The sequence below is a fragment of the Vicugna pacos genome, unplaced genomic scaffold (genome assembly GCF_048564905.1).
Source record: "Vicugna pacos unplaced genomic scaffold, VicPac4 scaffold_5, whole genome shotgun sequence".
NCBI lineage: Eukaryota > Metazoa > Chordata > Mammalia > Artiodactyla > Camelidae > Vicugna > Vicugna pacos.
This window is the reverse complement of record NW_027328726.1, coordinates 938,770-963,769: the sequence shown is the minus strand read 5'-3', so window position 1 is coordinate 963,769 and position 25,000 is coordinate 938,770. Positions and strand designations below refer to the sequence as shown.

General features: G+C 54.4%; 1 protein-coding gene and 1 non-coding gene across 2 annotated transcripts in view; one reads left to right on the top strand and one right to left on the bottom strand.

Annotated features, from left to right (window-relative positions):
- LOC140692302 (uncharacterized) overlaps positions 1-4,797 on the top strand; it is a 6,612-nt gene extending 1,815 nt beyond the window's left edge. The window contains exons 2-4 of the mRNA XM_072956957.1: positions 2,546-2,869; positions 3,134-3,424; positions 4,514-4,797. Of these exons, the coding sequence (XP_072813058.1) occupies positions 2,546-2,869; positions 3,134-3,424; positions 4,514-4,525 (627 nt within the window). The 3' untranslated portion in view covers positions 4,526-4,797. The remainder of the gene's footprint in view (positions 1-2,545; positions 2,870-3,133; positions 3,425-4,513) is intronic.
- A 1,945-nt stretch (positions 4,798-6,742) lies between these two features.
- On the bottom strand, positions 6,743-6,849 carry LOC140692334 (U6 spliceosomal RNA). The gene has a single exon (XR_012067905.1). It is a non-coding gene; the product is annotated as a U6 spliceosomal RNA (small nuclear RNA).
- Positions 6,850-25,000: the final 18,151 nt, after the last annotated feature.

Genomic DNA, 25,000 nt, shown 5'->3' with positions numbered 1-25,000 from the left:
GATCGTGCTTTCAGGGAATTTCTCTGGCTCTTTTCATTGGGAGTGGTTCCTCTGCTTCCTCATGCTGCTCCTATCTCTCTGGCACTGTGGCTTAAGGAGTATCAGTTATCTATTGTGGTCCTTAAGGAGTTTAGGTATTTATCTAAAGCCTATACAGGAATAAAACTTTAAAAGGGGGAGAGGGAGAGGGAGAGGGGGAGAGAGAGAGAGAGAGAGAGAGAGAGAGAGAGAGAGAGAGAGAGAGAGAGGGAGAGGGAGAGGGAGAGGGAGATAGAGGGAGACGGAGAGGGGGATAGGGGGAGAGAGAGAGACAGAGACAGAGACGGTGGGAGGGGGAGGGGGGTGGGGGAGCCGGATTTTAAAAGAATGGAGGAAAAAAAGGTTTGAAAAGAGTGTACAAGCAATAATAGAAGAGCAAGTGGAAGCAGAAGAGCGATCGAGGTGAGACGTCTTCTAAAAGCCTTTAAAAAATAGAAAAGATCAGAAAATAAAACACAATTGTTTCAAAAGTAAATTTTTAAAAGGTAATCGGAAATAGAACAGACTTTAACAAGAGATAAAACACAGGATTTGAAAAGGAGGGAGAAAGAAAAGGTTTGAAGACACTGTGTAATCAATAATAGAAGAGTAAGTGGAAGCAGAAGAGCGATCGAGTTGAGACGTCTTTTAATAACCTTAATAAAAAGGAGAAAAAAGATCGAGAAACGATATCTGAAACCTGTAAATAATCAATAACAGGAGATCTAAACCAAGAGAAGAGAAAAAGGAAAGGGGGTGGATGTTTAAAAATAATAATAATAAAAAGATTTTCAAGGAAACATTTAAAAGGGATTAAAACCGTCGACGTAGACGACTGTTCAAAAGTCAAGGTTAAAAAGGTAACAGAAGGTAAAACCGATAGAAGAGAGATTAAAAAAGAGAAAGGAAAAGGAAAAAAAAAAGGGGGGGGGGGGACGTGTTCCCGGCACCGCGGTCGGATGCTGCGTTCCTCCCGGGAAGGAGGGTGGCTGGCTGGCCGCCCGCCCTCTCCCGGCCCCGGTCGTTCCGCTGCTCCGTGCGGCTGTGTGCTCCGACTCGGGTCGGCGGCGCTCCTCTCCGTAGGTGGGCTCGGGGAAGACCGTGGAACCGCCCCGCCCCTAGCTGCGTCCCAAAACTCGGCTCCTTCTTAGTCATGGTGGCGCGAGTTCTCTGAGGTACCGGGGCAGAAATATCCTATCTGCCTCGGGCTGTAAACGAATCTCAGTCCTGCCTAGAAGGCTGCGGAGCCCCAGGGTGCGGATTCGAGTCTCGGCCCCGCCCCCGCCCGCATGCTGCACGCCAGAGGCTATGGCGGCTGTGGCTGCGTCCCGCCTCTCTTCTCGCGAGAAGCGCCGGTGATGGCGCCGCGGATCTGAGGAGACGGAGGCTACGGCGCCCCTCCCCCCAGGGCACACCGGCCGTGTTGCTTTGCCTTTCTTTTCCCGTCATGTATGGGGGGGGGGGCGGGTTGTTCTGCTCTGTATCCCCTCCCGGCCGCCGCCCCGGTCCTCCGCCCGGCTCGTGCGGCCTGTCCCGGCCCCTGGCTGCCGGCCTGCGACTCGGGCTGGGTGTCGCGGGGACCCTCTGTGCCCCTTTCACTTGGATCGGTCGGTCAAGGGGTGCTCTGGGTAGATCTGAGGCTCGGGGGCGCCCCCTCCGTCCCGTCGGCCTCTCCGTTGGAGAGGGGCAGTTTTGGCGAACGAGCCCTATTCCTCCTCTGCCGCTCCCTCCCCGCGGGACCGGTCCCTCCCGCACTGTTTTGCTTTTTACTCTTTCTTTTCTCCTTTTCTCCTACCAGATTTTGGGCGTCTTTGTCTTTCGAAGAGGGCGGTGTTCTGTCGGAGTTCCGCAGGTGCTCTGATTGGCCGAGTGGGTCCGTCGATGTGAGTTTTGGTGTATTTGTGGGAGAGGGTGAGCTACGAGTGTCCTTCTACTCCGCCGTCTTGCTTCTCCGCGGGTTATTTTTGAAGAGTAGGTGCTGGGGATTGAACCCTGGGCCTTTATTTTTTGCATGCTAAGCACGGGCTGTACTGCTGGATCTCTAGGCCCTCCCCACCGCAACACACCCCCCCCTTTCCCACCGCCTCCATAGTACTCGATGAATCTCCTGACTAGATATCTATGCTTCCTTGGAATGGGGCCGTCCGTTTCTTCATCGGATGGATGGACGTCTGTGGATTCGTCTCGTTTCTCTCCACTGCGGTGGGTGGCATCGGGGCGTGGGGTGGGGTTGAGTGGCGTGGGCTGGGAACTGTTCTTCACGTGTAGAGGTGGAGCGGAGCGATGAGGATGGTGACTTTTTCCCCCGAGTGCTCACGCCGGGTGATGGAGGCCTGTGGTCTCACTTGGAAGAGGACTCGGGTGACTGGAACAGAGCCCGTGTGGGGTCGTTGTGGAGGGAGGAACTCCACCCCCCCAGCCCCAGCCCCAGCCCCAGCCCCGGCACTTGTACCTCATCGAGGGACGGTCGGCCGAAAACAAATGAAAGCTGTCAGAGGTGGAGGTGGGGGTGGGGGTGGGGGTGAAGGGGTGGGTGGGTGTGTGTGTGTGTGTGTGTGTGTGTGTGTGTGTGTGTGTGTCCCCGTTCCCCGTACCACAGTCCCTGGTCGAGGCCCCCCGAGCGGAGAAACGCACGCCAGGCCGTCCGTGCTCCTGGTTGTCCGGCCGCGTGTCCCCGCCGCCCAGAGATCCCGAACCGTCCCGCTCGCTCCCCTGCCGGGTGCCGTGTGCCACCTGCCTGTCGGCCGGGCGCTATTTTAGACACTGCGAAGAAGTCGGCCGGACGGCCGGGCCGGGCCGGGCCGGGCCGGGCCGAGCCGAGCCGAGCCGAGCCGAGCACGTCCAGGCCGAGGTGGGTGGTGCTGGGTTCGGAGGAGTGGGGTACAAGCGGGAGGCGGGCGTCGATGGAGGGGAGGGGGAGGAGGAGGGGGAGCAGGGATGACGATGGGCTGGGGGGCTTGGCGTGTGGGGTGGGGGTGGGAGGGATGGTAGCCATCCTATGACTTTCTCTCCCCACCCCGCCTTTGGCAAGTCTGTTAGAGTGACGAGGTTGTGCTGGTTTCTGGCTGGTGCACACCATAGTGATTGTGTTCTTCTTTTTCCTGGTCTTTTTCAGGAACCCTCGTCCCGAGGGACTGAATCTAGTGCCCTGTGCTGCGCGGTACGACCTAGGGGTCGAATCTGCCAGGAGAGGTCTTACAAGGATCTGGAGGATCCTGGAAAACTGCTACCATCCGGAATCCTACATGGATATTCAAGATCTTGCGGATGGATGGACGGACGGAAGACGGATCGAATGGAGGCCCCGCCCCATCCCCTGGACCCCTTGGCCCAGGAGGATCGTGATGGGTCTGGAAAGGACTCTTCCGACGAGGGTCTCGGGATGGACTTTCTCGGTCCGCGGAAGGTGTTTCTGCACAAAGAGGAAGAGAGGGGCGTTCTCGGCAGGAGAGCCCGAACCGCCTCCTTTCAGGGATCCGCTCCAGTCTGGGTCGGGGTCGGGGTCAGAACGCGACCACCGACGGCTCCCCTCCCTCGTCTTGGCTCTCCAACTTGGGAAACCCTCCTCCCTGCCCCCTCACCCATCTTCTCGTCAGCCTGCCTCCAGCTTCCCCGTGCCAACTACCTCTCTCATGCTGCCGGACTTTCCTCCCCCTTGGGCCGCCAGGAAGCTCTCCCACTCCTCCACGTGCTTTGGCTTGGAATCCCTGACAAACACAAGCGGTGCTGGAGGGCGGGGCCGGGGGCGGTGGCAGAAGGACTCCCTTCATCTTATGGGAGCGACTTTTATCTCCATAGGTGGCGATTGAGAAAACACATAAAATCACTCAGAAGAATACCCATGTGTAGTCTCCCGGACCTAGATCCGTGTCTGTCTGTCTGTCTGTCTCTCTCTGTCTCTCTCTCCATTTCGCTATTCTGTGTGTGTGTGTGTGTGTGTGTGTGTGTGTGTGTGTGTGTGTGTGTGTGTGTGTGCCTTTCTGTCTGTCTCCCTTGTCTCTCTTTCCTCTCCTCTCCCCTCCTCTCCTCTTCCCTGTTCTCCCCTCCCTTCCCCCCTCACCCCTCCGCTCCTCTCTTCTCCCCTCTCCTCCACTCCTCTCCTCTCCCCTCGCCTCCTCTCGCTTCCCCTTCCCTCCCCTCTTTTCCCTCCTCTCCTTTCCTGTCCTCTCCCCTTTTATCCCTCCTCTCCTCTGCGCTCTCTCTCTCTCTCTCTCTCTCTCTCCCCCCCTTCCCTTCCCTCCCTCCTCCCTACCCCCCAACCCCTACCTTCACAGGGCCTCATAGATTGCAATCGGTTTCCATGAAATGTGATGAAGAGGGAATGAAGTTTAGAATGATATCCCCATGCCATCGAAACCTTCTTCCCCAGGGATAGCGAGTTATTTGTGGTTGTGTTTGTTTTTGTTTTTCTTGTTGTTGTTTTGGGGTGCAACGAGGGCACAGGAGGCGTTGGGAGTGAGGGTGATGTTTCTCTTTCTGTCTGTCTCCTCCTTAGGAAGGATTTTAAGAGGAGGGAGGACTCACAGAAATCTACCATCTCGTCTCGTACTGCAGCTGTGTTTGAGCTTCCTATACGATCTGGGCGGAACACTCCCCACCCTCACCTCAAGCCGCCATCGCCGCCCCCTCAGCCCCCAGCACCCCCGTCCAGTCCCGCGCTTGGGGCGGTGGTTGGGCATGGGGGGATGTTGGCGGGGTGGTCGTTGGTGGGGGTTGGGGTGGTGGAGGAAACCGGAAAACAGACCACTGTGGCACGTGGCTGACTGGGGCTTCAGGGTGAAGGAGGATGAATAAAATGGCCGGAATTAGGCTAACGGATTGCTTCGTTTTGGGGCGGGGGGGGGGGGAGAGGAGGGGAGGATCATTAGGTCATTCATTCATTCATTCATTTGCTTGGGGGGGGGTGTCATTCGGTTTCTTATGCTCGCCCTTAAAACGGTCGACTCTTCTGACTGACCGGTTGCTGCTCACGGTTCCAGGCCCGTTGTTGAAACTGGAAGCTATCGATCTTACTGTTTCTACTGTATTTCACTCATTGCAAGTCATCATCGTGCTGGGTCTCTGAGTCCTTCTCCGAGGAGAAGGTCGGTCACGGGACTACTGACCTGACAAAATAGCCTGAGTGACCAAGAAGGCCACACCTTGAGTGCTTATGAGATAATGAGATCTAACCGCCAGCCTCTATAGAATGGGTCACCTGGGAGGCATCGTGACACCATGCTGAGTCTTCTGATGAGAAAACGATTCTGTGGATGGTGATCGATGCTTGATTGTTTGAGCTATGGCTCTAGAACCACCCCACCCACTCCATCCCCAAGGTGGGTACACAGTTTTGAAGACGCTAGCCTGCTGTGAATCCCCTTTGCCCGGCAGAGCGATAAAATGACCTCTTTTCTTCTAAGCTCCAAGACCTTGTCTCTGGATTCTTGGGCTCATCGGGGACGGGGGCCGATCTTTCGGCAACAAGCGTGCTTCAGAAACAACGGATGCCCGAGAAGGACACTCTGCCTCTCCCTCTTCTTCCGGGCCTGAAATGGGGAGGAAAAAATATCGCTTCCCCTGGAAGCCGGAGTCCAGAGCCCGCCATCCGGAGGGACTTCTGGCTTGGCCTTCTCCTGGGGTGGGGGGAGGGCACGCCACCGCACGTGTTCTTTGTCAACTCCCCGTTTCTCTCTTCTCGAGTTATCTCTTTGGGAAGGCTCCCACACTGGATGAAAACAGACAGACAGACAGGCTGGTATCTCTCCCTACCCCACCCTTCGCCCCCCAAATGACTGATCTTCTGTCCCATCAAAATCACCACTTGTTTTCCAACGTGGCTTTCTTGGATCCTGGAGGACTGACATCAACTTAGAGCCAAGATGGGCACAGAACTGAAGGACCTTCTCGGCTGGCCTAAGAAGTCTGTCATCGTGATGTGGGAGGTATTCTTCGAGGGACCTATCTGACTAAGTGCTTGACGGCCTTTTGGACTTTGAACCAACTTGGAGATAGGAACTAGGATGAGAGGGCCCCCGAAATAGCTCAGCAAACTCTTCTCCACCCTTAGAAGAGAGACAGACAGATAGACAGACAGACAGAGAAAGAGAGAGAGAGAGAGAGAGAGACAGACAGACAGACAGACAGACAGACAGTGTGTGTGTGTGTGTGTGTGTGTGTGTGTGTGTGTGTGTGTGTGTGTGTCTGTCTGTCTGCCTGCCTGTCTGTCTGTCTGACGGTCTGTCGGTCTGTCTGCCTGCTTATTGTAGGAACTCTCTGTCAATGGAAGTATAGTTGACTTACAATGTTGTGTTCATTTATGACGTACGGCATAGTGATTCACTTATTCACACACACACACACACACACACACACACACACACACACACGTATACTTTTTCAGGATAGGTTATTACAAGCTATTGAACATAGTTCCCTGTGCTAGACAGTAGGACCTACTTGTGTACCTAGTTTGTATAGGGTGGTTTATATCTGCTAATCCCAAACTCCTGATTTATCCCTCCGCCTTACCCCGTTCCTCCACCCTACCCTGTCCCCTGTGTTAACCATCGGTTTCTTTTCCATGTCTGCGAGTCCAGTCTGTTTCTGTTTTGTAAATAGGTTCCTTGGAGTCTTTTTAAAATGGAGTTATTTATGTATGGATGGGTGTCTTGACTTACTTTCAGATCCCACCTAGAAGTGATGGCATAGGATATCTGTCTTTCCCTGGGTGACTGACTTCACTAAAACTATGGAACGCTTCACGCATGGGCGTGTGTCGTCCACGTTCAGGGGCCGTGCTGATCTTCTCTGGATGGTTCCCATGTTAGTCTATGTCCTGTGGCAGCAAGCGCTTTCCTTAGGGTTTTTGTCTCAACCTGAAAGCCAGCCCGGAGACTGAAGGTCTTCTAGTTGCGTCCACTATCTGCCTAGGACCCTCTCCACGAATGTTTCCCATTTTCTCTCACCCTTTTGCCTTGGCATCATTGAGTACGAAAACGCTCCGTCTCCTGAAGCCTTGCAGACTGAAGCTGGACAACGGGAGGTAAACGTCAGAGAAATGGCCACAACAGCTCCTGTGGAAACCATCCTCGGGCCTGTTTTCGGGGGAGCCGCTCAGAGAGTTGAGCCGAACACCCCAGGACATCATCAGAGGCATTTCAAACTGCTCGAGCCGTTTCGATGACCCCGATGTGTGGAAATCTCCTACCAGACTGACCCCCTACTCCCGGCCCTGAATCTGGTTTCTCATCTGCTCCGACGATTCACCTTTGTGCTGTACTTTGGTTGTCCACACAAGTGCCTCTTAGGCGATACCTGACTGCTTGCTCCCTAGGCCTAGCTTCAGAAGCCCATCGACACCACCGCCTCCTGAGACGAGATACTACAACGGCAACAGTTTCCTTGAACAGACCTGTTCTCAGAACTAAGAAACTGGGTCCATGAAACGCAGGCCCCCTAGGAAACCATTCCCTCCCTCCTGCCCCCAGACCGCACGCACGCACGCACGGACGCACACGCACACGCACACGCACAGTCAACAGCCCAGCTTTTAATGTGTAAAACTTCCAGGGAAGTTACAGAATAGGGAAATGTTGGGGTCCAGAGTAGGCTGCCCCAAAATGTGCCCGATGGATTATGCTGAATGAAAGGGACTTCACAAGTGGCCAAGGGGGAGGGTATAGGTCAGTGGTAGAGTGTGTGCTTAGCAAGCAAGCACAAGGTCTTGGGTTAAATCCCCAGTACCTCCGGTCAAAAATAAATGCATAAAATCGAATTCCTCTCCCCGCCCGCCCCCCAAAGTATACACTGCTGTATGTCAACTCTGTCTCAATAAAACTGGAAGGAAAAAAAAGGAAGGGAAAAAAAAAAAAAGCATGATTTAACAAAAGAAAGAAACAAACAAAGAAAGAACTGCCCGAGGCAAGAGGAACACTCTGTCCCTCCTTTCTGCCTCCCTGGAAGCAGGGGAAAAAGAATTTTTTTTTTTTTTTAAAGTCTCCCATCCCAGAGGAATCTATCAAGTCAGAGGTCTGCTTCCATGCCCTTCCATGATTCTCAAACGGTTTAGTGGGGTTTACCCAGGTTAGGAAAAGGAGGGGACTCCTTTGGCCTGAGACCAGGCGAGATTCTCCCCCTCCCTCCCGCCTCCCTCCGTGCAGTTGGGACGGGGTGGCCTAAGGGTGGGGAAATTGAAACCAAAAAACAAAAGCCGTTCAACGGAGAGGAGCCGGAGGCCAAGTCAAAGGCTCTGACCTGAGCACAGAGCTTTCTGCATTTGAATGAAGCGATTGAACGAGGCCCTGCCGAATGGATCCTCCTGACGTCCCCGCCCCCGCTTCCAGGAGACAGTCCAGTCGATTTAGGACCCGATTTGGGACCGATCGGTGGAGGAGGCCTGGGCGGCGGCGGCAGTGGCGGCGGCGGCGGCGGCGGCGGCGGCGGCGGAAGCAGCGGCGGGGGGCGGGGGGGGGGGTGCGCGGGCGGGGGCGGGACCAACGGTCGCTCCAGCTCTGCCTGCCTGCCTGCCTGCCTGCCTGCCTGCCTGCCTGCCTGCCTGCCTGCCTGCGGGGCTGAGGCCTGAGGGCCACGCTGGTTCCTGCCACTCAGGGAAACTTGTGCGGGTGTTGCCGAAAGATCGCCCCCCCCAACCCCGTCCCTGACGAGCCAAATAACCCAGAGACAGGGTCTTAGAGTTTAGAAGAAAAGAGGCAGCTTGATTGCTTTGCTGGGCAAAGGGGACTCACAGCAGGCTAGTAGTGCCTTCCAAACTGTGAACCCGTCTTGGGGTTGGGGTTTCATGCTTCTGTGGACGAACAGGTTGGAGCATGAAAGGGAATCACAACAGGCGGGAGCATAAAAGGTGCTCATGATCAACAAGGGTCTCTGATAAAACTTCCTCCTAAATCTGGATGAGTGTCTGGTAACATGGGACCTCCTGGTGGTCTAGTAGGTCATCAGCCCGTGACCTTCTTTCTCTGGTCAGACTCACCCGGCGGCACCAGCGCCACGGAGGAACTCGGGGTGGGGGGGTGGGAGGGGGCTGGTCGTTCTCCTGAGCTTATCCTCCCGTGACTCCCTTCCTGGGGAAAGACTCAGACGTCAAACATGATTGTCAATTTGAACGATCAGAGGAAGGTCCAATCAAACAAACAGTTAGAATCGACAACTTTAGCTGCTTTGAACAGTGGGCCTGGGGCTGGGAGCGGTGTCTGGTCAGTCGAGTTTGCTGATCGTTCTAAAAGCAAGCAGTAAGCATAAAGCCCAAAATTGGCTTAGCCTAAGTGCGGCCACTTCATGATTCCTCCTTCACTGGGGGCCGAGGCGTGGGGGAGGGCGGGGGTGGGGGACACGACTGAGGTGGCGACGAACTTCTCCGTGAATGCTCGGAGCCGAACTGCTCTCTGGGCCTAGGTCCAAAAAAGGCCTGAGTCTCAGCTATGACAGGTTCTCTCTCTTTCTGGGCACATGGACTGACTCGCCCCGCATCCTCCCATCCTGTCAGACCCTTCGGACACGCACCTCCACCCGAGGAGTTCTTTGGCCTCGTCCAGAAAAAACAAACACACGCACGAACAAAACCAACCGAGCACACAGAAACCCTGATGATCTCCTTGGACCCCATTCACTTCGGAGAGTCCCTCTCGTAGAAATCCCCTCAGCTCGATGATTTCACCATAGCCGCCTCCCTTTCTCTGCCGCAGTGACCCCCACCCCCACCCCCACCCCTGCGTGGGCCCTGTCCCTCTACCTATCAAAAACCAAACCCCAGGAGAAAAGAAAATCAGAATGCTGCTTTGAGCCACTGGATCTGTGAAAGGAACCAAACAGAAAGCCGAAATAACCAAACCAGCCGAACACCAAAAGCGAACAGACAGATACCCCAGAAAGAAGGGCACGCTGACCCCGGCCCCTTTCCTTCCTGGAATCAGGACATAACATACATCTACACCCCCCCCCCTCCCCGGCCAGGGCCTGTCTTTGCTCAACCCAATAGAAGAGCATTTATGTTTTGCCAGTTTTCTGGGTCCTTCTTTGTTTCATAAAACTGAGAAGAAATACGTGTGGAAGTTCTCTCCTATGAATTGAACAGACTGAAGATCCTTTAAATAACCAAATGAGGTGGAAGTGCCGAGAGTACCATACGGGAACACACCGAGACACATCATCATCAAATTGACCAAAATTAAGGGTAAGGAGAAAATATTAAAATGAGCGAGAGAAAAGCAACAAATAACATACAAGGGAACTCCCGTAAGGTTATCAGCTGATTTTTCAGCAGAAACTCTACAGGCCAGAAGTGGGTGGCACAACATATTTAAAGTGATGAAAGGGGAAAAGTGACAGCCAAGAATACTCTACTCCGCAAGGCTCTCGTTCAGATTTGAGGGAGAAATCAAAAGCTTCACAGATAAACGAAAGCTACAAGATTTCAGCACCATCAAGCCGGCTTTACAAGGAATGTTAAAGGATCGTCTCAAGTCATCAAACCCTAAGAAAAGAGAACAAAAACATGACAGAGAAAGGGAGGGAGGGAGGGGGGAGAGAGAGAGAAAGAGAGAGAGAGAGAGAGAGGGAGAGAGAGAGAGAGAGGAGACCTACAAAAGATGGCTTTCCCTGTTTAGGGTCTTCCGTTGTTCCTTATACATTTTGAAATTGTTTGTTCTAGTTCTGTGAGGAATGTCGTGAGTATTTTGACAGGGGTTGCACGGAACCTGCGGATTGCTTTGGGTAGTGTGGCCATTTTGATAGTATTGATTCTGCCAATGCAAGAGCACAAGACAGCTTTCCATTTCTTTGTGTCATTTCAGATTCTGGAGTATAGGTAACCTCCTCGATTAAGTTTATTTCTAGGCATTTTACTGTTTTTGACGCAATGGAAGTGTTTATCCCAGTTATAAAATTCTGGTTTTTAAAGTGGAGGAGGGGAAAAAAAAAAAAAAAAAAAAGGAAAGGAAAGGCCACAAATGGCAAAATATCCTTCTTTCTTACGGGTGAATTGTATTCCATTCCGTGTGTGTATATGTGTGTGTGTGTGTGTGTGTGTGTGTGTGTGTGTGTGTGTGTCCCCTCTTTTTATCTATTCAAATATTGATGTGCACTTAGGATGCTTCCGTATCTTGGCCATTATAAATGATGTTGCTGTTAATAGCAGGGTGTGTGTATCTTTTTGAATTCATCCTTATTTTGCGGTTGGCTTTATTCCTTTGATAACTATGTAAGTTTAAAAAGCTAAAGCGCTAAACCTTCCTGGAAACAATGAACAGTACGTATATGTAAATTAAAAAATATGTGTGCAGTAAAAAATTAAAAAATAAATACATGAATAAAAAAGAAAGAAAGACAAGGAAATTAGCTATCAAGCCATGAAAGACATGGAAGAAACTTAGAAGACATCTTACTAAATCAAAGAAACCGGTCTGAAAATGTTACCAACTGGACAATTCCAACCAAAGGACATCCTGGAAAAGGCAAAGCTCTAGAAACAATAAAAAGATCGTGGTATCCAGGGGTTTGGGGAGAGGGAGGGAAGGAGGAATGAACAGATACAGCGTGTGGGATTTTTTTAAGGCGATGAAATTATTCCGTCGGATACCATAGTGGTGGCTACATGTCATTATGCATTTGTCAAAACCCATAGAACGTACGACATCAAGAGTGAACCGTCATGTAAACTATGGACTTTGATTGATAATAGCGTGTCCATGTCGGACCATCAGTTTGACCAAATAGGCCACACTGATGAGGGATGTTGAGGGGAGGGGAGGATATATGTGTGGGTGGGGAGGGCTGTGTGAGAACTCTCTGTATTTTCTGCTCAATTCTGCTGTGAGCCTGAAACTGCTCTAGGAAATAAAGTCTATTAATCAAAAAACAAAAACAAGAACAAACACAACGAAACAAAACAAAACAGCCAAATGAGGTGAACCAGGATTCAGTCATCCAAAATGGAGCTGGACGGCCAGTGGGAGGAACTTGGTTACAGACATAGTCTTGTTTCGGGGAGGGGCACGTTGTCCCCTCCCTCTACACATCTTGAGTCCTCTGGGCTGGACTGATCCAAAAATGGACCCCAGACGGATCGTTGAGCAGGAGCGACAGGGAACCTCCTGTCTTTCATTCAAGCACTCATGTGTCCCCGAAGCAGGCAGCTTTTCTCCGTTTTAGGACAAGAAATCAGCCCTTTGTGCGAAATGGACCGGGCTGAGAGACTTTGGTTTTGGGTGACCCGTCTGTGAAGAATCGAGACGGAGTTTGGGTTTTGGGGGGGGAAGCCCCTGAAAGAAGTCACGAGGTTGGTTGGTTTTCTCTAGGCTTCCGGGGCCTGAAGGCTCTCAGTGGGAGATCAGGGTGATTTCCTAAGTCCAGATGCAGGGAGGGCACCCTCCACGGAAGTGATTGATTTCCCGCTTTCAGGGAGACAGAAAGAAGAGTCTGAGGGTCCGGTCCCTCTTGCGTCTGCTGGCCGGCCCCTCGGCTTCTTCGGTCACTCTCATTTCTAACCTATCCGTGTGCCACGGAGGCACATACATGTTTGGGGTGGCCTCCCCTGGGTCCCGACACCGGCATCCATGGGGGGAGGGGGGGCATGAGTGGTCAGAACTGTATCAAGCTCAAGGGCGCCACCAACCGGTTTCAAAAACAAATCTGCCAGCAGCTGCTAGCTGCAGCCTTGTCGTTTCAAAGTTCCCGCCTTGCTCTTGTGGTGTTTTCTTTCGTTTCCCCTTCTCCACTTGCCCCGTGGGGTAGTCTGGTGACACACACTTCCAGTGCTTCTTTCTTGCATCTGTGTCTCCTGGGCTGCAGTCCTAAGAACCCCCCCATCCCCCCCCGGCCCCCCCCCCCCCAATAAGCTCGTTTCTTTACCCTCCACCAGGTCTCCTGGCTTGGGAATCTCGGTTCACACCATGTGTCTCGTGTCCTCTCTGAATTCATGGGCCCAGCCATCCACCCTAAGGAGACGGAGGGAGGGAAGGAAGGCTTTGACCTGGCGACCTTCCTTGCCGGCATCCTCCGGATTTCGGACCCTTCAGTGTGCCACCCGCCACCCGCCATACCACCCTCACCCTGAGGCCTAGCCCTCGGGGCTCCGTCCACGCGGAAACCTGAACGCGGACGGACGGACCTGGATGGCGGGCGGGGTGGGGGTGGGGGGTGGAGGGGCTTGCTTCATCACCGCCGGAACCGTGGAGGCGACCGAGACAGACGCGTCCTTCAAGAGGTGAAGGGACACGTAGCCCGGGCTAGGTCCGTGCCACGGCATGTGATTTGGCTCTAAAAAGGAAACCAGGGGCCCGTGGAGCCGAGAGACCTGTGGGAGACAGGCGGGGCAGTTTCTGCGTGCACATGACTCCCTGAAAGGAGCCAATCTGAAAAGGTGGCATCCTGTAGGGTACCGGCTCTGGATGACGTTCATTCTCAAAAGGGCAAAAGCCCAGAGAGGGTGAAAAGATGAGTGGGGTTGTGTGTGTGCGGGGGTGAAGGTTGTGTCTCTCTCTCTCTCTTTCTCTCTCTCTCTCTCTCTCTCTCTCTCTCTCTCTCTCTCTCTCTCTCTCTGTGTGTGTGTGTGTGTGTGTGTGTGTGTGTGTGTGAGTGTGCGCGCGTGCGTGTGTGTGTGTGTGTGTGTGTGTGTGTGTGTGTGTGTTGTGGCGGGGGGGGTTGTTGATGAATAGGTGGAGCACAGGGGACTTTTAAGCAGCAAAACTCTCCGGTAGGTAGGCCCACGATGGGATGAAAACCAACGTGTTGGGTATGGCATTCCCTAAGATGGGGTGAACTGAAAGAACCCTTCTGGGTGTCTGCCCCTCAGCCGAAGTTTAAAGTCCTTCCTAAAGCCAGAAGGTAAAGACCCCCGTGAGCAATCTGAGCGGCCATTGCTGAGGGGTAAGAGCGAGGCCAGTGAATCCAGTGAAAGACTGACTGACTGACGTGGGGTCCTGGGTCCCTCGGCTCGACCCCCTTCCCCGGGAAACCGAAGCCTTCGACGCAGGGATGCGCTTTGACACGCTTATGTCTCATCAGAGAAGGTTTCTTCTGCCTGGCATTGTGTGACGGGGCCGAGAAACCCGTCCTCTCCTCCTTTGCATGAGGTAGCCGTCGCTCCCGCCTTGGCGCAGCGGTGAAGAAGGCTACCAGAAACACGGTTCTGCGTTTCTCTCTATACCGTGGGCGAGCGTCACGGCTTTTCCTTGCGTTTCACCATGCAGTCAGAGGGCATTATCAAAACTAAGCGTGCCATCCAAATTTTCCTTTTCCTTTTTTAAAGTGACTGTCAAGAACTTAGGCAGCATCGAGTGAAAACGTTGGGCACCTTCATCTCTTGGTTTGTATGGAGCCAGCTAGGTCATCAGACCCACATCACCATGATTTCTGAATTCTAAGATACTTTCCAATCCATGATATTGTACATTCCTGGGTCCTGGGATGTCATTCTGGTTGATCAGGTCAAAGGGAATGTGTCCCTCCGTAGCACTGATTAACACGTCAGCTTATTTAAACGACAACAGAGGAAATTCCCTTCGGGCGATATTCATTCCACACGCTCAAGGAAACCGATAGGTTGTGTGCCTGAGCCCACACAGTGTGACGCAAGAACGGGGTGGGGGTTGAGGGAGGGGGAACTCTGGCTAGTGTCCGGGACCTAACGGGAGATAGAGTGGAGGGTGATTTTTGCCCTTCTTCAGGGTCAGGGTGAATCGGCCCGAGGTTGACTTGTGCGCTCAGAAAGAGGGCCTTTATCGGATGCCCCGAGCCGACTTTTCTTTTCTTCTTCTTCTTCTTTTCTTTTTTCAGTTTTATTGATATAGGTTTGACATACAGCCCTCTATCAGTTTCAGGTGTACAGCACAATGATTTGACTTCCATAGATCGTGAAGTGATTATTAGGTAACTTTAGTGAACATGAAACAACGATATTTTAAAAGGGGGTTTAATCAACAGAACTGCTGTTTATGATGATCATCTATTCCTAAGAGAAAGGACAGATGAACACTCCAAAATGCAGGAAGTGCATAGGCACAGAATGATGAACAATCTTTACCCGTGCAGACGTTTTGACACCAGGATACGTGGAAAGCTGAAGTCTTAGAACATAGAAATATTTGGCTCTCCATTTGACCTGGAAATCTCCTTGTTGGAAAGAAGCTAATTTCTCCTCCTCATCCTCGTCCTCGTCCTCTTCCTCCTCCTGTCTTTTTAATTTAAAAAACAAATTTTTTTTTAACAAAAAGTTTTTATCTTTTTGGAGGGGGGACGGGTCGTTAGGTGTCTTTATCTACGTTTTAAGTAATTATTTAGATTTATTCTACGTTTTCAGTGGTGGTAGTGGGGACTGAGCCCAAGGCCTTGTGCATGCTGAGCACGCACTCTACCGCAGAGCTCTACGCTTTCCCAGAAAGGAGCAAATTCCTAAACATAGAGCTGGATGAGCAGGTCAGCTTTTTGATCTCATAGAAGCAGCGGCCCTGTTCTCTGGGGGAACCGTCCTTATCTTGTCCGTCTCGACAACGTCAGAAACGTCTACATAGCTCACAATGGCCTGAGACTGAGGCCAGGGGGCTGAATCAGGTAGAACCTGAAACCAAATGGAAGAAACAAAAAAAGGGGGGGGGGCACGCGGAGGCCTTTTTAAACGTGCACACTGCTGCGAGGGCTCCCTCGTCGAAACTCTAATTCGCAGCCTTCTTAAGGAGAAATATACATCTGAAACGTCTTTTTTTCCACGCAGAGTTTAAAAGCTTTCACCCTCCGAGCCGAAAAACCTTACCCGTCCCATCGGTTCTTTCTAAGTGAGTGGGTTCTCTAGTGTCCTACGCGTCTGCTGGGAAACAAGCTGCTGGAAAACAAGCAACTAGAAACCAAGCTGCACCAACATTTCCATGAGCTTAAAATCTTACATTCACACTTAACTTGCTTAAAAATGCACACGCTTGCTTTGTTTTCATGTTTTACACAGTAGATGACCTAGAACATGCATGATGCTAAAGAAATTGTGTGAGGGGCAATCCTGAGATTGACCGTGAGGGCACAAAGGATGGCAGATATTTCCTTAGGGTAAAACAATGGACGGTCATGGGAAGCCAGATCAGCCATTAACAGAACTTGGTTCTGGCAGGAAAGCATGCGGTTTAACCCCGGGGAAATATTTGCTATCTCGAGATGTCCCAGAGGCAATCACAGGATATACGCTTAGAAATTTTGCATCCCCGGAGGAGGGTGATTGTTCCTGGAAGGGTTAGGCCTGAAATGAATCAGTTAGCCAGCAAGCAGAACTTCGTGCTTCTGGTATGAAATATCTAAAGCCCCACCTCTTTGATCGCATATCTTTTTTTTTTTTTCCCCCCCTGAGCCGTAGACTCCCAATAAACAGGCTGTCGACCAGGCTTTTGGCACTCTAGATCCACGAGACCTTGAGTCCCCTGGTCCCATTTTTGCTCTTTACTTTGTCTCTTTGTTTCTTAATTCTTGCGTCGCCCGTCCTCAGACACGGTCCCGAACTGCGCTGGACGCAGCACCCGTCCTACCCGACTCATGAGTGACCTATAGTTTTTAAATGAAAGCTACAAAGTCTCTGGTCATGTCGATCTGCTGGTCTCGTCTGTATGAGACAGGGCATTACCTGAGTTTCAGAGACATACACAGACACACACAGACAGACAGACACACACACACGCGCGCGCGCGCGCGCGCGCGCGCGCACACACACACACACACACACACACACACACACACACACACACACACTCTAAAGGGAAAAAAGAACAAAGAAAGAGAAAGAGAAAGAAAAAGGCTCAGGGGAATAAAGGATTCGCTTGCTCTCTGTGACATGACCCAGCAGACCTAGTTGTCACAAGACAGGAAGCTCAACTCTCCATGTTTACATTATGTGTTCCTGAGCTTTCTTGCAGAAAATTCTCATGCATTTCTTTCCCCTCACGGAAGTCTTCTCTATTCCCCACAGAGCCTGGGGCGATGGCTCTGCACCCTGGAGGCGCCTGCGGCCGAGCCAAGATATTGGATGATTTGTGGAAGTGATCAGTGATCCTGAGACAAAGCCCTTCCTTTAGGTAGAAAAGCAAGTGGCCCCTGCTGCTCAGGGAGCTGGTGCTCCCCTTCCCCCCCTCCCGTCATGCCACCTTCTCCTTTGTGCACAAGCTATCGCTTTCGCAACAGAGCTTGGCTTGCCTGAGAGTCTTGTGGAAGCCATCCTCATTTCTATGGTACTGCCGTCCAAGGATCTGGAAAGGGCCCAGTCCCATGTATGCATGTAGGCACGTGTGTACGTCCCCGGCTTGTAGGCCTGACGTGTTTCTCCCTCCAGATACACTTGCCAGAGTTCATTCACGAAAGAGCTCTATGGAACTGGTTTTCAAGGGAACATGCAGGCAGGGAATGCGAACAGGAAGGAACCCAAATGTTTTCCTTCAGGTTGACATGATCTGGGACAGATCCTTCCATCCAGAAAACCAAATGTCAAGGGATTGGTCTCGTGAAAAGAGCCATGTCTTGATTGTGATGAGCAGCGTTCGAGGTGAAACTTTTTGCCTCCCTAGGTTTACCCCGAATCCTTGAAGTTCCTGTGGGTTACCTCTGTCATGAAATGTGTCAGCCAGAAAAATAAAATAAAATAAAATAAAATAAAATAAAATAAAATAAAATAAAATAAAATAAAGAGTCTGGGAGCGATGGCTGGCTCGGTCTCAAGTCTCAGGAAGTGTTCACATCCCAAGCAGTCCTGGGGGGTAGTGTGTGTGTTGGGGGGGGGGGAGGCGGCCCGTCTCTGAAAAATTGGTGCCTCCTCCACGTAGTTTTTGGTCCCTTGCAACTGGAGCGTCTGGCGACGTCCCTGGAATGTTTAGATCGTTTCCAAAGAAGATGAGATACGGAAGCGTTCGTTCCTGGCTCCATGAGTCGAAGGGGACGTGCTTTGATATCCTTCTGATAGGAAAGACTCGAGATCTGTCAAGTGTGTTGGCCGACATGACTGGTATACCTTCGGAGGACGGATGGACCGACAGACAGACAGACAGACAGACAGACAGACCGGAATACACACATACTTACTTACTTACATACGTACGTACGTACATACATACATACATACGTATGTGCATACATACATATATACATACAAGTAAAATAAAATAAAATAAAATAAAATAAAATAAAATAAAACAAAACAAAACAAAACAAAACAAAACAAAACAAAACAAAACAAAAGGATGCTGTGAGGAGAAAGTGTCTGTTTCTGGCTAGGACCAAATCGTGTCCGTACGTGGACCGGTTGGGAAACACTTGTGTCCCAGATGGTTCACCGTGACTTCCTCGTGAACATTTGCTGTGACCGATTCGGGCTTGCTTCGGAATAGTCACGGTCTCCGGAATAGTCACGGTCTCGTTCTGAGGAACGTCTCCTGGAAAGCATGTGGAGACCATCTTCGTCTGCCGTCCTTAGGAAACGTTCCAGCAGAGCGGGTGTCCGAGAGCCTCTAGGGGCGATGGCTATGCTTAATGGACTTCTGTCCATCTTCAGGCCGAATTTCGTGGAAGCATGCTGATCTGGCCAGCTGACAAGTCTGAATGGGGGTGATTTTTGGTAGAAATGCGCGTCCTTGGAGAGACCAGGGGAAGGGGAGCATGTCTCAGTGGAAACTCTCGTACAGCGTGATAGAGATGAGAATGCGGTTCTGTGTCATCATCTTTGCGTGCTTCCCGCCACCCTCCCCCTCCCCACCCCGCCCTGCCTTCCACTGATACGCTGGGCCACGTCACGCGTGCTTCGAGTTTTCTCCGATAGTTGGCCAACGCTCTTCCGACTCCCGTTGCCCATGGTTCTCCCGCTTTGGACTTGGCATCCTCGAGAACCAAAGCCGCCCTTTCCCTGAAGCCCCGCCGAGCCGGACTGAGCAGCTGGACATCTGCTGGAGAGAGATCACTGCCGTGTCCCCTCTCGAGACCCTCCTCCTGCCCATTGCTGTGGAGGCCGCTTGGAAAGTGGACCTGAACCCGCATGCGTTTTTCAGGCCGCCCGAGCCTCTTCGAGCCCGACGCCTAGACATCTTCCAGAGTGGTGGCGCTCCGGACTCACACCCGGGGTTTTCTCGTTGGCTTCGGCCACGGACCTTTGTCTTCCTGGAACGAAAGACCAGACCGGTTTCATCAGGTGGAACCATCTGCCTGGTGGCGGGACTGTCGTGGAGCCCTATGGACCACCCCGAAATGTATGTGCAGCCCAAGGGTGATCTCTCCAGCTGAACAACCATCGAGGCCCAAAAGGATCCCCCCCCGCCCCCGCCCCGGGAAGAAAGAAACTTTGACCTTGACCCTTAGCTGCCCGAATGAGAATTTGGATCGGGGTTGGGTAGGGTGATAGAGATCTCCCTTGGCCCAGTTCCCGTGCGCAGGACTTTCAATGACTGTGTCTTCCTGAAAGGACACCCGCCCCCTGACCATGCTGTCTCGTCATCAGTTTGTTTCCACGAGGGATGAAGTGTCATTGTGTGCACGGCAAAGTTGGCCGCTGCCTGTTCGGTCCGCCATCGCTCCGTAAAGGACCGAGGAAGTGTGCGTCGTGACCAGTGACAGATTTCGGAGCCCGTGGGTGGTGGACGGGTGTGTATCTGTTATCCAGGTCACGCGCGACGCGGTGTGTCGTGGTGTGGCCCGCCCGGCCACCCCACCTCCCTTCCCCCATGGAAAATCAAGAGAGAGTATTGCCCGAGACAGACGAAAGTGCAGCCACGAAACCTAAAAGGATGACCCTGGATGTCAACTTGGAGGTGGCTAGGAGACGGCTGAGCATGCATAGGACCACACTGCCACCGTGTGGGATGCTGCACATGTGTCGCCGTCGTGGTTTTCAGCTCCTCCACCTATTGCCCTCACCTACATCCACTCTTTATCTCACTGAACTCTTTTTGAACTCTTTTTTTTTTTTTTGGGGGAAGACAGTGAGAATTTTCTCTCTCTCTCTCTCTCCCTCTCTCTCTCTCTCTCTCTCTCTCTCTCTCTCTCTCTCTCTCTCTCTCTCTCTCTCTCTCTCTCTCCCCTACTCTCTCTCATAATTGACCTGACAATAGGATGTCAGTTTTCACGTGTCCAACATAGCGATTCGGGATTCTTCCATGTTCCACGATGATCACCGCGATGAGTCTGGTTACGGATCCGTCACCGGACAGCGTCATGACAATAGTATGGATTGACTCGACTCGCCCTGCTGTCCATGACAACCCGTGATTAATGTATTTAATAATTGGAGATAACTGGAAGCTTGTACTTATTCCTCTCCCTCACCCATTGCACTCATTGTTCCTTCTTGGTATCCATGAGCCTGTTTCAGCTTCCTTGCATGTGTTCCTGCGTATTGTCTTGGGGATTCTGCCTCGAAGTGACAACATCCCTCTTGGACTTAGGTCACTTGGTTAACATCATCCCCTCAAGGTGTAGGTCTCTCCAGACCACGTGACACTGTCCATTCGTCCATCCGCGGGCCCTTAGTGGAACTGCCGGGTCTTCCAGGAGTTTCCTGTGGGATGTTTTGAGGGACTTCTGTCCTGTATTCCCTAATGGCTTTCCTCCACCTCCGTTTTGCCCTCTCCCCCTCGCCCCCACCGCCAACCCCTGTTCCGTGTTGCCTTCTGTCTTCTGTCGGAGAGCGGATTCTGTCAGGTATGAGTCCATAGCTCTGTGTCCGCCCGCCAGCCCGCCCACCCGGCCCCATCGAACGGTGGTCTCTATCACATGTTCCGTCAGAAGCAGGCACTTTCTGCTTGTTTTTGGAACTTGCTGTCGTGATTCCAGGTTCTGGGCCTGTCTGGATATCTCTTACAAACAGAAATGCGTGCGTTTTCCCCCTTTTTAAATTGTTTTTGTTTACTTATTTATGTATTTACTTGCTTACTTATTTACATATATTTATTTATTTAGGCTTTTTTTTGTTGTTGTTGTTCTTGTTGCTGTTGTTGTTTTTGGTTGTTGTTTGCTTATTCGGGGAGGGGAGGTAATTCGTTTCTTTTGCTGGTTTGTTGCCTGACTTAGTGATTGCCTGACTCACCGACTTCCTTATTTACTTGAACGGAGGTCCTGAAGATCGAACCCTGGACCTTGCGCGTGCTGGACAGGCACTCTGCCGCTGAGTTCTACACACCATCCTCCCCCGCCCCCGCCCCTTCCCCATTTGGATACAAAATAATTTTTTTTTTCTTTTAAACTGAAAAAGTCAGTTTGGGTCTCCTGCCCGTGTTTCATCATTGGTTTGTTGGCTTCTAGGAGGTGGAGTTGACCGAGTTCTTGGACTGTTTAGGAGAGGAACCCCTGATGGGCTGTGGTGGTGCTTTTTCTACATTTTTGTTTGTTTGTTTGTTTGTTGTTGTTGTTGTTTTTTGTTAAAACCCCAGAGTAAGTTCTACAACTTGATTTCCCTTTGGTGGTGGGTTTTGTCGTTTGTTTTCATGTTTTTTTTTTTTTTCCACATGGGGCTACAGTTTCCTTGTCCACGTGTGACTGTGTGTCAAACACACACACCGACACACACACACAGACACAGACACGGGCACACATGCACACACAGACACGCGGATGCCCATGCACAGTGTTGTTCTGTGTAGATGCACTGAACCTCGATTTACCGAGCGGGTGGCTATCGACTCGCCCCCCCCCCCAACCGCCGCCCGCATTTTTTTGTTTTTCCTCCTCCTCCCTGTGGTTGTGGTCAGCCGTGCTGACGTCCGTGTTCTCACGACCGACCGCGAGTGCGTTTTCCCCACGCGCCCATTTGTTGTCTTTGGGCTTTGTCGCGATCTGTGCCAAGATCGATTTTTCTTTCCACTTCGATGGGGTTGACGGTCTTCATCCTTTCTTTTCTAGCTTCTGGGCTTTGCCTGTCTGCTTTCAAAAGACCTCCTGCATTCGAGAGGACGGACTCCAAAGCCGATTCCTGCGTTGTTCTCGGAGCGCTCGCCTGGTTTCGGTTTGCCAGCCCCCGCCTTCCCTCCCTGTTTCCCTCCTCCCCTTCCCACCCCCCCCCCCCCGCCGCCGGGAACCCGGGATCTCGTCCTGGTCGCTCTGGGCCACCCGCCGGCGTGTCCGTGTGATCTCCCCCGCCCGGGGAATCGCGTGGGGAGCGCGTCCCCTTCGCGGCAGCCGCCCGCCCGGCCGGCCGTGTCTTGCCAAACCCCGGCTCCCTCCGTCCTCCCCGCCCTGATCTGCTGCCGGGGTGGGTCGCGTCGCGTCGCGTCGCCTCATGCCGCCGTGCCGTGCCGTGCCGTGCCGTGACGAGGGTGAGCGGGCTCCGAGGCGGACGCCACGGGGTCGCGCCGGCCGGCCGCCCGGCGCCTCAGCCCGGGACGGTCTCGGGCGTTTGGGCGGCCGGCGGTCGGGATCGGTTCCGGGGACGTTGGCGACGGCTGTCGGGCGCCATCTGGCTGCCGCTCTTGAGATCGTCCCTCTTCTCCCGAGCGTCGGCGACCTCGGCAAGGGATGGGGCTCGGCGGCGGGGCCCGAGGCAGACTTCGGGGAGGCTGGCGACACCGGCGGTGACAGTCCCCGTGGCGCTGAGCCGCGGGCGCGTCCTGCTCTCGGCGCAGATTGGACTCGCAGGCTGATGAGGGGGTGACTGTCGCCGCGCTCCCGGGATCTCGTGTGTAGGGGGAAGCCGTGTGGCCTGGCCTGGTCGACCAGCATCCGCCTGTGCCCCTGCAGCCGCGGGGACCGACCCGAGCCGATCGGACACGGCCTGCGCCGTGCCGCCGCGGGGGAAAGGGACGGGGTGTCCCGCGCCCGGGCCGCCGGCGGCTAGGTGGTCCGGCCCTCGTCTGTGTCCCTTGGACGACTGCTCCCGAGGCGAGGAGCGGCCCGGGCCCAGTGCGGTGAGGCCGGGGACGGGCGCGCTGGGGTTCCCGGTCGTCGGAGGCGCCTCCTTGGATGAAATGTTTTCTGAGTCCCGATGGACCCGGAGACGTGGCTGGGCCGGCCCCTGTTGGCGCGGGAGGCCAGGGAGGGCGCCCCCCGGCCCGTAAGCCTGCCCGCGTGGGTTCCGGTGGCATTTGAGGGACCGAGACTTCATCCGGACTCGGGGACCGGCACGGGGGCGTCCTGCGAGGGATGTGGGGGAGGCAGGCTTTCCCCGGCCCGGTGCTCGGGAGCGGTCCCTCGTGGGGGGCCCTCTCCTCGGAGGCGCCTCTGTGGCATCTCCCCGAGTCCCCGGCCACGCGGGCGAGAAACGGGCAGGGCGTCCCCGGCCCGATCCCGTCTCCCTCTCGTCCCTTCCCATTCCCACTGCTCCTCCTCAACCCCTCCCCCTCCCCCTCCCCCCCCCGGTCGATCAGATGGCCCCCGAGAGCTTCGGGGCTGCCATTTATGGGGGTAGGGCTGGGGGCAGGTGGCCGGACCGAGGTCCCGGGGCCCCCCCTGCAAATCGTGGACCCGACCCGTTTCCGGGCGCTGTCATTTTTCCTTTCGTGTTGGGCATTTTCTGCCAGCAGATAGGTGCTGACACGGTCTTTCTCGGTGTCTGTCACCGAGTGTTGGGTCTCCGGACGCGTGTGGGGCTCTTGGGCTTTGTCTCTGCGTGAGCCCTGGCCTGGTAGAAGCTGACTCTGCTTCTGACACTTGAGCCGCCCGCTCGGGCCTGCGCGCCGGCTCTCGTGTGTGCGTCCGGCTGACGTGGCCCGTGGTGCCGCCTCCGGTCTCTGGTGGCCCGAGGGCGGTGGGGTGAGGTGGCGGCGTGGGTCTTTTACCCCGTGCGCTCCCTGCCGCAGGCACCCGGTGGTGGCCGGCACGACCCCACCCTCCCAGGCTCCGTGCCGCGTGTCAGGCATTCTCCGCCTGGGGTCGTTGGCCACTCTCCTCGTAGAGGAACGAGGAGTGGGTGGCGCCTGGCGAGGCTGAAGCAGGCCCCCCTCTGGTGGTTGTCCTCGCCGGGCCCTCCCTTCTGGCTCTGGGGCTTCCCTGCCCCATGGCTCGCTCGCTCGCTCGCTCGCTCACCTGACCGATGTGGTGACGTCATGCTCTCCCGGGCCGGGCCTAAGCCGCGCCAGACGAGGGACGGGACGTTCATGGTGAACGTGGCCTCTCTTCTCGTTCTGCCTGCGGGCCCCTCGCCTCTCCTCCACCGCCCGTGGGTGGCGGGGGCAAGGAAGGGGTGCGGACTCCGGCCCGACCTCGGTCTCCCGTGCCTCGTGGTGTCGGCGGGGCCGGGGTCTTGTGACGCGGCAGACACCTCTCGCCTCCTCGCCTGCTCGGCGTCTTGTCTCGCGAGCGGCCCTCCCCCGCGGTGGGGGAGGGCTGCCCCCGCCGCCACGCCACGTATCCCCTCGCCGGGGTGCGAGCGTGTCTCGCCTTGGCCCTCTGTGGTGCCCCTGGAGCGCTCCAGGTTGTCCCTCAGGTGCCCGAGGCCGAGCGGTGGCATCGCTTCCCGTCCCCAGCGTGTCCTCTCGGGTAACCCCTGCGGTGGTCGTGTGTCCCGAGCCACTCTCTTGAGCAGTGGGGGAGGGGTCGAGACGGTAAGCGAGGCGTGGCCCCGCTCCCCACCCTCGGTTGGGGCCGGGGCCGCCTCCTGGTCGTCGTCCTCACCCTGTACGGGGGGGACTGACGTGGCCGGGCGCACGCCGGGTGGGTCCCCCCCTCTGCGGGGCTCGCGCCCGGGCGTGGGAGCGGACGTGGTGGGGCCGGGTGATGTGCCGGTGGGGGCGGGCGCCTGTCTCGTCCCCACGCGGCCTTGGGTGCGTCTCCTCGCGAGGCGGCACGGGCTTGCCCCGGCCCCGACCGCGAACGCTCGCTTTTCGGCCCGCTGCTTACCCCTACCGCAGGCCCCTCCTGCCCAGCCGAGCGCTGACGTCCACCTCGGCGGACTTCCGTAGGCCTGAAGGGGTCCCCCGCTGGGTAGGGGGCGATGCGCCCTCGGTGAGAAAGCCTTCTCTAGCGATCTGAGAGGGGAGCCTTGGGGGGTACCGGACAACCCCCAGCCGCCGCTCCTCCATCCAGAGCGTGCAGTCGCCACGGGGAG